Genomic DNA, 14,266 nt, shown 5'->3' on the forward strand with positions numbered 1-14,266 from the left:
ATGGATGTGTGTTTCCTCTCCTCATGATATGCCTGGCTTTCTATTTAACTGAGAAGCACATGGAGAGGTAAAAATTATCATCTGCTGTGATATGTACATAGTCTAGAAAGGAACACTAATGTTTCCTATTAACACTGTCTCACGTTCACATGCCAGATCCTGTTCTAAGTGAGCTAAATGCCTCAATAATTGCCTTAAAGCCCTGCCTGACACCCTTGTGACCGTGCGTCAACAGTCCTGCCTCTAGTGTTTGCTTCTAAAATTAAAGCATCATAATAATATCTTCATTTCCAGGGCTCAACCCTTGTGATACATACCGGGGCAGACAAAGAGCTTTCAGCTGAGAAAGAAGATGAGCAGTTGAGTAGTAAGTAATACTCAGGCCTTTATATGACGCATGCTTATGACACTGGCAATTCTTCAATCAACCATCATAATTTTGACCTGGAGAACTTCTGTGAATTTGCAGTTTCTTTTCATTCTGCCTTCAGCCTGCAACAGACTGCACAGACTAGTGCAAGGTTGATCAACCAAAGGCAGGTTAGTTATAATAAAATCAATTTTTACAGCAAAAATAAATTTGCCCATCTCCTCACAGATTCCTTCCTCCGTACCTTTATGCATAGGACATCTTGTGCTCTTTGATAAGATGCATCTTTCCTACAGAGTTAATTTTGATCACCTACACTCAGCTGTGAGGCAGCTTTCAAGCCTTGGTACCTTAACAGACTTGCCAACACCGACAACGCAGCTGCCAGAAACACGAAACTCAAATTAAGTATTAGTGGCTCAAGAGGACCCCAGTGAGGAACAACCCCTTCACTGGCAGTCAAGCCCACAGAGCAAAAGTTCATTGAACCAAACGACCAGAATATTCAGTGGCATGTCTAATAATCCTTATCTTCAAATATACATTAAGCTACACTTTGGGAGAGCTCCCTGCTAACCCTGAGAGACTGCTGACAGGTTCATTTCCCAAAGCAAAAGTTTCAAAATCCAAATTTTTTTTTCCTTTAAAAAACTATTCTTTGATATTTACTTTCTTTTTAAGGCTTTTCATACTCATCAAAATAGAAAACCCAGCTGTGCTTGGTTGAAGTTCTCTGTATTTACCATTCAGCTCATCAGGTCAGATGCTTATGCTGTGGTCAGTCCAGATTGTACATTTTAGGGTCAAGATCTGTGCCCCTCTCTGCAGTCATACACTGCGATGCATATAGCAATGGGATCAAATTATAATTATGGCAATGAAGCAACTCCCCATAATGGGAAAACATTCTGGGGAATGAAACAAGCTGACACATCAGAAAGTTTTATATTCCTTTATGCCAATGAATGTAAATGTAAACTTGAAGGCAGACTAAAATTTCTTCTGTAGTGGGTACACATCTTGTGTTTTATCAGTTTTGTGGAAGACAAAGTGTTTTCTTCACTTGACAACAGCTCCTCGCTGGTCTCTTTGGGTCAAATAAATCTCCAGAAAGCAAGAGGATGCATGCTGCTTGGCTTATATATAATTTAAAAGTTACTGAGTTGACCTTACTTAGAAATAAATACTGAAAAAGCCATTTTCCTCACTGAATGATTAAACGTACTGACATGGTGTCTGAAGATTTTTTTTTTTTTTTTACTCACAGCCACCCCCTTCCGTAAAATGCCCACGTCCTCCTGAGCAATTACCCTGCACCCTGTAAAAAGGAGCCACAGAGGACCCCCAGGGTACTCGCTGCTCTTGGAGCTGAGGTCTCTGGAAAGGGCACCAGGAAAGGTGCACATGCAAGTTTGAATTTTCTGACTACCTACTGCATTTAAGGATATAGAAATACATAAAGGTTTGCCAGAAAATGAACAAACACTGTATCAACTGAGCTTCCCAAAACCTGCAACTGGATTTGTCTTGATACCAATAAACCAGTTTTCTGAGAGTGCTGTAACGTTAAGAAAGAACAAAACTACATGCTCTGCAACGCCCCAAAAAGCCGAATCTCGCTTTTTTTCAGCCTTATACCACACCAGTGTTTTCAGACAGTAGCCATTTTTCTTGATTTACCAAGAATTCCCAGTTGTTTCTGCCACTCCACAATTACTTGCTCCTGGCCAATTTTTTCCTCTCTTCAGGAAACAGCAACATCCCCAGACTGTAACTTTGCTTCATAGCCTTGGGCTAGTTATGAAACCATTAGATTGTTGCAGTGAGATATAAATGATTCTTGGGTAGCCAGGAGCAGAAGGGGTTGGGAGAGGCTGTCCAGCTGAAGAAAAACAAGCATGAACATCTTGTAGAAGGGACAAGAGAAAGGTGGGGGTTTTCTTACACAGGGCAACTGGAAAGGCGCTCCAGGAGAGATCCAGCCGTGGAGCGCTCTGTCCTGCTGCCGGCTTTGTCCCACACAAGAGCAGGCACAAAGCACAACGTCTGTGCCGGTAACAAAAGAGATGCTGCCAGGCGTTCCCTCTTATGTTTTTCCAAATGAAACGAGCTAAGAAAACCAAAAGGGAGTGTCGGAGCAGCTCTGCGAAACGAATCTGATGTGTGACCAAAAACTGCAGGAATTTCAACAGCTGATTGAGCAGCTCGAAAAACAGCCTTGCAAATGCAAGAGTAAAACAGAATCAGTGAGCTCCTTTAGCAAAGGAGAGGTGGATAGCTTACTCAATTATTTTGACATACAGAAAAATGGTGGGACCTTAACTCCTGTGATCCAAAGGCTGGACGCTCTTCTAAAAGATGCTCTTCCTTGGAAAAGCTGTCTGGTTTGGTGCCTTCAGGATCAGATTGCACATGCATGGGATAGGCTATCCTGCTGGACTTTGTCTTCCTTTGCAGCCATAAAACATGCTCTGCCTCTAGATCAATTAAAAAAGATAACTAGGTAGATTAAATCCTAATCAAATCGTAATCATATACTGCCTTGTCTGTGGCAGAATGGCTTATTTCTGGGTCGCTTCTATACAATTCTAAAGGACCAGCCTTGATTCATTGAAGCAGAGTGGGGATGAGTACTCCGGATTTCCACTGGACTCTTTCCAGTAATAAACATCTACAACACAGCAGAGCAGAACAGATCAAACTGGTGCAGGGAAATGGTATAGAATTCAATACAAGTTACATGTTCCTAACTCTAGAAACAGATCACCAGCACACTCAATAAATAGGTTTCTCCATTCTGTGCAGCCTTTAATAGCACTATCTAGAGAAATGCATTTGCTAGATAAACACATTTTTAAAAAATAACACTAATTCTATTTTGACAATTTTTCTGTGTTTGTTTTTAAGTAGAAAATAGAACTGCTACATATTCATTAGACATGGAACAACTATAAGCGTTGTGCCACACTATTAATATTTATTTTACTCATTTTTTCTCCTGTAAAAATAAATACCAATTTTTCAATCCATTGGTTTGCATTTCTAAAAAAACAAACAAACAACAACAAAAACACAAACACACAACAACCAAGACAAATGAAAATGAAATACATAAGGCCTTAATTCAGTGTGTAATAATTTACATAATTTAGTAAGCCAGGAAAGCAGTCATTTCATTGATGTCAAGAGAAATCATCACAGGCTTTAAGTTTGCTATGTACCCATAGACCTCGCTGAGGTTTTCCACTGACTCTTCCTCAGAGGGAGGAGGCCCAGAACACCACTATCCCCTGTTGTCTCCTCTGTCTTTTGCTGGAGGTTCGCTGAGCAACACGACGAGACATGCGGTTTTATCCTTACACAGTCTAGCTCATTTGCACAGAATTTGCACCATCAACACTTCACATGCCAGTCCATGAAAGGGACAAATGAGGTGGACGCGAGCTGCTTTCTGCCAGAGCTGCTGGCTGCTCTGGCAGAGATGCAGGGCACAGCACGAGGAAATCCTGACTAGGAAGTACAGAAGTTAAAGCCAGTAATTTCCCTGTGCATAAGCAGCAGCTGGGTGACATTAATCACCTGGACAAGAAGAAAAAAAAAAATTATCAACATTCTGCCAGTGCCCTTTGTCAAATTAGAGTACAAAAGTAAGAAGAAACTGTATACAAAGCAACGCAGTAAAGCTGCAGCCAGGTTTAATGTGGTCTGGATAACGTTTTACTAAAGGAGCAATCTGCATAACAAAGATTATAGAGATTAATCTTGGTTTAAAATACATGGTGTGTGTGTGCACAATGTTCCATTTACAGTGGGAATGTGCATTCTGTACCTCCAGCACTTGAAACAGTTTCCTTGACCCCTAGGAAAGCCAGCTGCAGGAAATGATTTAACATGAACCTGCCACTCATGAAATAACTTATGCTAAGGATTTACAGCAATTCAATATAAGCAAGGTAAAACACTACCTTTTGAAGGGCGTCATAGGAGACTTATCTTTTCAACTACTGAAATGAAAATAAATGCTTTTTTTCATACCAACATACAGTAACAGCCTCTCATGCATTTCCACACAAAAGCTTCTTAAGCTTTGAAATGATGTATTTAAGCTAATTGTTTTATGTGCTAGAAGAAACAGAAAAGGTAGTAAAAATTGTGTCCTTTAGCTTCACTCCAATAAAATACTTCATGTATTTTCTTACATGATTACCTAAAATAAGTTTATCTATTTCAAAAATGTAGCAACTGAAATATGCATTTACCTCTTCCCATTCCTTTTCTACCCACCCCCTCTTTTAAGCTCTAAAATCATGTTCTGAAGCCGCTAAAAGTAGCGTGACATCTGTGAAATGATGTATTTTGGTTTTAATGCATTCACTCAGCTGCAGATCTGACTTTGAAGTACTTAATTCTGAAATATCTAAAATAATCCTGGAGAAAGAGTACTAAAGCACTCAGGACCACGTCTTTCTTATACAAAGTGGAGGGTAAGAAAGGGACCAGACACACCTCGTCCTTTTCAGTTCTACTTTGTTACCAGCTTTCTTGTCCCTTCAGAAACGGCGTTTTTGCTCCACGCTTTCCCAAGGAGAGGATGAGAGGTTTAGGATGAACTGTGTCAAACAGCAGATAAGTTAATGGGATGCAAAGAGGAAAGGCCAGGCACAGAACTGTAACCTAAGATGAATACATCTGGTAAGAGGAAGGCTATTTTGTAGGCTGTAAAGACATTTGTGTGCTTATACTACAAATTCCATCACCTCATTTCTCGTCCTACTCATTCTGTTACTGTCAACTTCTGGGACAAGCCACATAAGCCCTTTTACAGCCCACAGTCTGAGCACAGGATTGTTTCAGCATCCCTAACACACGGTGCAATGAGATACAGGAGTCGAGGAGAAGCTGCTGCTTTGATTTAACCCCAGTTCTTTGAGCTAGAGGTGAGGAGGGAAGAGGATTAACGCCCAAGACATTCACACTCATAACAAAAACATTTAGGCTTTTCTCAGGCAGCCATGCTAAAACTTTCTCTGAGCCATGGCAGTGTCACCAGCACCTCCCCCAAAACAGAACTGGAAAAATAAATATGGTTTTCTTCTTGCAATATAGTCCATTTTTTGTCCTGAGCACTGAAACTATCCGCTCCCAATTACCAATTTCCTGCTTTGCCTGTTTAACACCTACACGATCTCAGCAGTTGATCCCTGAGACAGTAAGAAAAGATTTGCCATCTCATCACCTGCAGTGGAGACATCAGCATCCAGATGACAAACCTGCTTGTTCGACATGCTCTTAAGCACTGGAGATTTCCTCAACCAGGTCTCACAAAGAAGCAAATTAAACCCATGGCTATTAGAAACACTGTCTGCTATTTAATAGAGACAGTAATTTTTCCAGGCTGGCTGAATCCATTCACCATCTCTATGACTTGCCTCTGGTTGAATATTGTGGTCACACCCTCACATGCAGACACGTGCATTCCTGCTTTGTCTCTCTAAAGCCTTTTCAATAAAATTGATACTGTTGCCAACTGATTCCTTGACTGCCAAGCAAACAGAATGACCCCAGCCATTAAAGTCTCAGTGCCATTCCCGCTCAGAATAGAAACTTCACCATCTACTACACTAAAAACCAAAATCCTAAGGTATCCCAAAATTCAGGGATAAAGTTTGACTTTATTTTCTTTTAATAAACATATAAATCAAAACCAGAACTGCAGGGTAAGGATGCTAAATGATTAGTTATTGATGAAGGCACTCCTAGAATATTTTGCTAATGGCTCAGATTTGATTTATTTTTACATATATATATAAAGATCATATTGATTTTACTTAAAAAGTATTTTAAAAGTACTTAACATGCTGGCAGCAGAAATATATTATGAAGTGCACAGAAAAACTATAATTTAAATAAAGAAGAAAGAGAGCCAGCCAGGCAGAGGCATTAGGAGGAGATAAATTATGAAGCCCTTGTCAATCTGCCTGAAGCAGCACCAGCAGCAGAGGCAGAGCCAGGGCCAGACCATGTAAAATATTGCTACAGACTAAAGATCACAAGTCCATATTCAAGAGGGACAATATTGAGATCAAAAAGCAGGACACGCTTTTCTACCAGGAATTTCTCCATGAAAAACACTCGTTAAAATAAGACGAATCTTTCAGTCTGCGTCAAGGATATATTCTGAACGGTAAATCACAGACACAGGAAGATTTTCTGGCCAGAGTAGCATAAAATTCCTCTTAACTACTGTTTGTCTCAGCTGGGCACTCAGTACTAAATCTTCTACTAGTCTCAGAAATACTGTATACACACTTTTCCCTCACTCTAAATAGCCCTTAATGTTGAGGTATCATGACTGTCAGTAATCAAGATCCAGGATATTTTGTTCTTGAAAAAACTATGTTTTTCTGTGGCAATAGCACAATTCTGAATTCTCGTATCCCAGAGACATGCATGTTCGTAAGAATAAAACAGTTAAAATTAGTATTTTCCTAGGTTCCCATGGGAACACAACACTTACTTCCAGATATGGATAGTTTCAAGATACTGGGTTAAACACTCATTAAAACGTATCTAAAAAAAGCTACTCCTAGATTTTTCAATGGCTTCCCAGTTACTGTTCATTGGGACTAATGCATCTCTTACTCATTAGAGCACGGGGGTACCTGGGGCAGAGCATTCAAGTGGTCATAAAATGAGCTCTTATTGCATAATTTGTTCACTTTATGCACTCTTCACACTGTGTCTTCAAAGAACAGCTATTTGCTCTCTGCCATAGGTGTGTGTGCTATCCACCCTTTTACAACTACAACCAGACATACTTGCTACCCATCCTGTAAGTGAAATGGTTTCTGTAGTTCAGTACAAGTTATGTGGGGAGAAGTTCATCATCAATTGGAGATAAAGTTGTTCTGCATTTATTTCTGGAGGTGACAAAACCTGGTGTTGGAGAAAACGAGAGGAATCCCAGGAAAAAAAAAATCTAGCTAGAGCTGCCAAAAGCCTCTATTTGCTTCAGAGGAATAAAAGCATTGAGGGAAGTTGCATTTGTAAATTGAAAGATACCTCCAGTCTTTAGAAACATCATCTACACACCCGAATGTGTACAACTGTGTTCCTCCTCTCCCTACACTTTCTATGTGTATTAGGACTTGCAGCCTAAGTCAAAACCTGCTGATGTCAACAGGATACTTTCTTTTGATTGCCATTTCATTCTCTCGAGTGACTAGGCTATGGAACGGATCCCGTCTTCTCAGGATCACAGATCTGTTAGCAAGAATTGCAACAGACCGGTTGCAAGCTAACTGAAAGCTGATGAAAATATAATTCTCCTTCTGAAATTAAAAATAACAGGGGGTCTTACAAGGAATAGCAAGAAAGCCATGGTGAGCATTAAACAAACAGATGAGATAAAAAATGTGCTAGACACTTATAACACTGTATACAAGTGTACCCTATTAATAGAAAGATTTCTCAACAGCACTAATTTTTGAAGAAACAAATCCCTGTAGATGAAACCAGAAAACTAACAGAGTTACATCTACTGGGCTATTTTTAAAAGAGCAGAAAAATAAATAAAGAAAATGAGAACTTAATCCAGAAGACCACTGGGATAACATAAATTAGGTTATTGGAAAAAACAGATTTAGACAATAAGAGAAGCTGTGTTTCAATCAAAGTCTTTGATCATTCAAGATAAGTATACTGGAAAATTATGTTTTCTGCTTTATTTGATCTCTTTAGGAAATAATCTCTTTCTTCTCTGTTCCTATTCAAAGTATCAAAAAACCCACCCTGAAAAGAAACAACTAAAATATCCCACTGTTCTCTTACTGAACACAACTCTTTTCTCCCATCTCTGAAATCAACATTTCTTACAATGATTAGTTCATCCATATTGTACTTTAAATATGCTGCTACAGTGTTCTAACATTTCAATTTGCTTGTGGTACTTTTATCGTTTACCTTAAGTTCTTTATAAGAGTACACAAAAGAAGAAAACTGTCTGTTTACTGAACAATAAAACATAAACTCTATCCTCCCTCTACACAAAAGCTCCATTAATCTTGCATAGAGTTCAGTTTCTTATTTTACAGAAAACAAAAAGCCCTATAGATGTCTAGAAAGGTATCCTGCAATGAGAAACGTTAGGATATTTATTTCTTTTCTTAGGTTGAAAGTAAGGTTGGAACTTGATCATTTCACTTAATACCAGCACACAGAGAAATTGCTTTTTGTAAGGTGCAGACAAAGACATAAAATGTAGCATGTGGAGATTCAAGTCAAGTTGGGAATAAATCACAACTTCTTTTAAGCAATAGAGATAATTAGCTACCAAGATAATGGACTTGCTACTTTGCACGGTAAGTTAACACAGAGTATTAAACGAAATTTTCACGTCTCTTTTACAAAGTTACACCCTAACCCAAGTGCAAACTCTTGACTTTACAGCATTTGGTCACTCAGAGAGTCAAGTCCCTGTGCTCCAGCACCAAAGCCCGAAGGTGGAGGAGCTGTGCAAAGCCCAGCAGGCCCCTTGGCCAGCAGCAGGATAAACCTGCAACAGCAGCCAGGCCACTCCTCTTTGGTGACATTTCAGTGACAATTTCAAATGCAGGGCATTCTCTCAGATGTCACTCACGTGTTTAAACTATTCGTATGTCCCATTACAACAAGAGGAAAATAGAGCCGCTACTAACGTGTATGGGGACACACAGGGAAGTCCTTTTAGGATAGTCCATTACACACATGGAAACAAACTGGGGTGCCTTTTAGCATTCTCAAAGCACTGGATTTTAGTCCTTTTGAAAATCCCAAGGGTAGCAGTGGTGAGAAACAATCAGTGCAATCAAATTCTTCTGTCTACACGAACTTTGGAACAGGCCCTCTCTGCCCCAGTGAATTAAAATGGTTTCAGCGAGGATCCTTGATGGTGGGTCCCTCTCCTGCCCAGTCAGGACCATATTCGGTCAAAGTCCAGAAGCACATCAGCCTTCTACCCAAACCACAGAGACAGCTCAAGCAACACACAGATGGCAAAAGTAGATTCCACAAGCCCTATGAAGGGCACAACAGTCAACACTACTTTAAATTATGAATACTTTAAATTAAAACTGGACATTGTACCAGAATAAGATACCTACACCTGTAATGATGACTGCACTCTTCAGAGCAGTTGTTATCAAACAGTTGTCTTCGGGGATTGTTCATACTTAAAACTATGCACTTACACCGGTATTTCAGACTTAATGTAAAATATTAGCATCTACATTTAATGCATTCTAGATAACATTTGACTGAAAGAACAATTTGCATAGGAAAAACTACAGTTCAATTGACATTTCCTGAAATGGATTTCAAGAAAGCAAACTGCCACACCACGTTCTTGTATCCTCCAAGCTATGACAGTCTTGTCACCATGGTATTTCAGGGTTCAATTAACAGCTATAAAGAAAAAAAACATATTTTTGAGCACATTTATCAAACCTTAAGGTTCATAATTTTTTTATTGAGGAATTAGCAACCACAGCTGCATGGCACCCTAAAAGTTCTTTAAAAGTTTATGAAGACTTGACATCAGTGGCAGACCCATTTACAGTGTGCAAGAAGGAAAATAAACAGATCAGGAAACAGCAAGCGCTGGATATTTTCAGTGCATGTTCTAACCTCAGAAAACAAAAGAACCATTTTTCTTGCTCTGCAGTCTGTCGCCCTCCCAGTACAGACTTGTAAATTTACACAGGAGGCAAGACAATCCAAATCCAATCTTAAAATGTCTCAATCATTCGGTCTTTTTCCTTGACCCAACTTATCACTTATCTTCACAGCTCACAGCAGTTTCACCAGGATGCTCTGCCTTCAATTTTTTATGAGATGGCTCTGCCGGGAGAAGAGACGTGCAATGCTCTAAGGATCGTGCAATTTCATCAATTGTCCATTTGTCTTCATGAAGGGCATGCTCCTCTAGCGTGAAAGGCCCCTGTTTGGTTCGGGTCAGCTCTTGCATAGTGGCACAGGTAGAGAGTTCTACAGTGAAGGAGAAAAAAGGATTTAGAAAAAGTGCATGGTCAGGTTTAACTATTCGCAACTCATTTAAAATGTATTTTTACTTGTAGCTTTCTACATTATTCTGCTTGCTTTGAGAAGGACGTTCATAAAGTTTTATCAGTTGATTATATCTTCTTAAATTTGACGCAAGGAATTCCTTTAATTTCAATAGATCTCCAGTGTAGCAAAGGGTTCAAAATCTGAGAGAAAGTTGTCAAAAGATTTTCCAGATTTAAATCAGAATGAAAAAGGGGAAATAATGACATTAGACATAAGCAGAACATTCTGTATTCACAAGTGACTTAGAAGACCATGTACTATTTTTCCACGGACTTCGAGGCTTTAGCACTTTTTGCCTTCAAGGAGGATTTTTGACGTTTTTATCCTGTGCTGCCTATCAGGACAATATAAACTAAGATAAGGAAAAATTAAAAGATACAAACAAATGCTCTAATATGTTAAATAAATACCAGCAGGAGAGAATTACATAATGAGGGGTATAAAACACAACAGCAACCAGAGATGACTTGTAAGCACACAGGTATACTAAATTATTCTCTCCTGTCCTTTCTGATGCAGGAAGATTTCTACTGCATTTTAAATTTTTGAAAAGAAAGCAGTAGAGGACAGATTCTATCTTGGTCTGCCATTTTGAAGGACTAAACGTAAGCCAGTATGCTCAGAAGGCTGTAGCAGCATCTTTGACTTGCCTAAGTACAAATAACAACATTGAAATTCACAGGGTTATCCCACGTCACTTGCATTCTTGATCGGCAAATGTATCATTTAAAAAAAATTAAATGTATTATCTGTCCTCCATCATGCAGTTTGATAGATACAGAGCACAAGACAAATAACGCTGTGGGAAAGCAAAACCACAGTTCAGGCAAATGAGAAAGAAAACACTAGAAAAATCATCAGAAATGTACAAGCCTTTCCAGCAGATAGGGTTTATTATGTGCATGATAATGTTCTGTGCAATCTGTTTTCAAAATCTGATGAAAAACACTTAAAAAGACAGTATCTTTCCTCTTCTTCTTACTTTTAATCTGAATTAGGTTTAACATATGGAGGAGATTAAAAAAAAAATCCCCACCTTACCTTGTTTTATCTTGCTCAGAGCTATTACTTGCTCAATTTTTATCCCCCAGCCCCCAAGGTCCTCTGGCAATTTAACCTTCACTCCCCCAGGCTCCAAAGGAAAATAGTGTATTATACAAAAACAAGTGATACCACTACAGTTCTGCAAAATAACACATAGGTCTGGTCACTGGAGATATAGAAAATGATGAAATTTTTCCTTAAAGAGACACATTCATTCCTTAAACCTTCATGAGTTTTTTTCATGCCTACCTTTGCCAATGTCACTGACCAGGCTCCTGACATAAAAGCCACCACCACATTCAACATCTGGAATGTTAACAGTGACATGGTAAATTGCCAATGCAATGTAAAATCTACTTTACATAGAAACCATGCCCCCACATAAATGTAAAAATGCGCTAAGCAAACAACCCAGCGATAAAATATTTATAGAATGCAACATCAATTATTCATCCTGTAACATATGTGCGGGTGAGATTGCTAACCCAGACAGGAGAGAAAGCAAATACAATGGCAACTGAACTAACTCACTAGAAATTAAGTACTTGCTGTGGTATGTTAACAAATGCTTCAGTGCTATTTATTTTAAAGGTTTCAGAAGGTTGTTTCATATTTCTAATGATGAAAGCAAGTTATTTCAAGTATAGTCTAAACTGGCTATCAGTGCTTTTAAGATACTGCTCACAGGCAGCACCAATAAAATTTTAAAATTCCCCTTTAACTTTCCCTGCTCTCTCAGCCCTTCCCTTCCCTCTCTGCCAGTGATCAGCTGCTAGTCACTCAACCAAAAAGTAAGGGCTGAAGTAACACAGCACTGAGTTCTGTCGCCCATACCTGCTCATCATATAACATCTGGTCCACCAGAGGACTATGGGTTAGCTAGGTAGTTGATCAGTGCAAGACATTATCCCGACCTCATGTAGCATCAAACATTTACAAGTCTTTCTGGTTTATTTATTCATGTGCTTCTTAATGTACTACCCAAGTTTCTTCACATATAACAGAAGGAAGGACAAGATCCTGCCTCCTCAACCGAGAACGAGGCCTGACAGTAACTGATACTGAAGTGCACTCTGGGAGAGAAGCCAGCAGGTCTGGGCATCTGGATAAAAGAATGGGCAAAGTAGACCTGAGAAAGGAGGAGTGAGCTGGAGGTTGCAAGATCACCGACAGATGCAAATAATCCCCTGACCAGCCTCCCAGAATTTTCTCTCACGGGAAGATTACATATAATCAGCTTAACTTAAAACCAGAATATGGTGCTTTTACTGCACAGTGAAAGTCTCCGCACATGGGCTCACACCAAAATAAGTAGCTGAGGGAAATGAAACCCATTTCATTATCTTAGTCTCATTCTGAGTGTAAATAAACACTAACAAGCTGGGGGCATCACTCTATGTAACATTCTTTGGCCTTTACCCAGTGTGAACAGTGGTGGCTGGAACTGCTGGAGAGAGAGGTTGTACACTCGTACTGGCCGAGCAGGCTTTGCTTCGACTGCTTCTCCTCTCTTCATCAGAGTTGACAGCCTTTCTCCATCCTTCTTCAAAGCAGAATAGCTGATCAGATAGAGCATGAAAATTTGTGTCATACAGTTGTAATAGAACAAGCTTCTCATCCTCCAGATCCTGTTAATATTGTACTACAGCAGCACACATTTTACCCTTCTAATCCTCTCCAAGTCCTCACCAAAAAAACCCCACAAACAAACAAACAACAAAAAACCCCAAAAAATGCAAACGAAGAAAACAACAAAAAACCCAAAACACCACAAAAAAAAACCCAAAAAACCAACAAAACAACAAAACCAAAAAAACCCAATAAACCACAACCTAGCAAGTGCTTCTGAAATCTCTTGGAGACAGAAATCATCTCATTCACCAGTAGCTACATAAACTGGAAAACAAGAGATGGCCCTGTATTTATCTGTTGCTGTAGAGATTTAAAAGTGTTTCATCACTCAATTGGTAGTTTATGAAAACAAAAAGTGTTTCTATGAGGGGTACAACACTTGTAGCTGCCTCTGCCCCAGTGTCTCTCAGCAGTCTGCAGGGCCTCCTCTCTGCCAGTGTTGTGCTGGGCTGAGCTCTGGGAGCTGCACAGGCAGCTCCTGGACTTCTGCCTTGCGCCTTTCCTCATCTCACAACAGGGTCTTCCCTGAACAGCAACTGCCAAGTTATGTAGCCTTGTTCTAGGGTGTTTAGGGGACCACTATAGAGCAAAAAAAATAATTTCACTGATTACATGGAGTTTTATCCAAAGCCCCAACTTTGGTCTTGACAGAAAGATGACTGCAGAAAAATCAAAAAAGATCTTGCTCATATTAGCAGAGGGTAATTTGAAACAGGTCACATGAAGCAGAACACTCACTGAATTACTGACCTTGCGGGGCTCACATTGGAACCGCAGTAACCAACCCATTGTAAATGCAAAGGAAAGCATGTTAGCTTAAATCACCATAAAAGCCACCTGTCACAAGCTAAAAGCTTGCACATCGCCAGCTACTATGGCTCATCTGACTAGAAGAAATCTGCTGAGCTACAGAAGCTCAGTCACTCGTCACTCATTCATACCCTAAGTTTTCAGAAAACTAATTCAAAGTCATTTAAGGCACTTCCACACAGATGTCAGTAAGCCTCTCCTTACCCCACGGAAAAAATTAAAGACTAGGAGCTTTGCTTTCTAACTGGAAGACAGGACAGAACCCACCAACCCCTCCTAGGACATTTAAGGCTGCTTCACTATTTT

The 14,266-nt window shown here is 39.6% G+C and overlaps 1 protein-coding gene across 1 annotated transcript in view; it reads right to left on the minus strand.

Moving 5' to 3' along the window:
- Positions 1–3,928: 3,928 nt before the first annotated feature.
- The window catches only part of TRUB1 (TruB pseudouridine synthase family member 1), a 35,870-nt gene continuing 25,532 nt past the window's right edge, over positions 3,929–14,266 (minus strand). The window contains exons 6-8 of the mRNA XM_065639380.1: positions 12,938–13,077; positions 11,768–11,824; positions 3,929–10,393 (exon numbers count right to left, since the gene is read on the minus strand). Of these exons, the coding sequence (XP_065495452.1) occupies positions 10,179–10,393; positions 11,768–11,824; positions 12,938–13,077 (412 nt within the window). The 3' untranslated portion in view covers positions 3,929–10,178. The remainder of the gene's footprint in view (positions 10,394–11,767; positions 11,825–12,937; positions 13,078–14,266) is intronic.

Source organism: Caloenas nicobarica, chromosome 7 (genome assembly GCF_036013445.1).
Source record: "Caloenas nicobarica isolate bCalNic1 chromosome 7, bCalNic1.hap1, whole genome shotgun sequence".
Classification (NCBI taxonomy): Eukaryota; Metazoa; Chordata; class Aves; order Columbiformes; family Columbidae; genus Caloenas; species Caloenas nicobarica.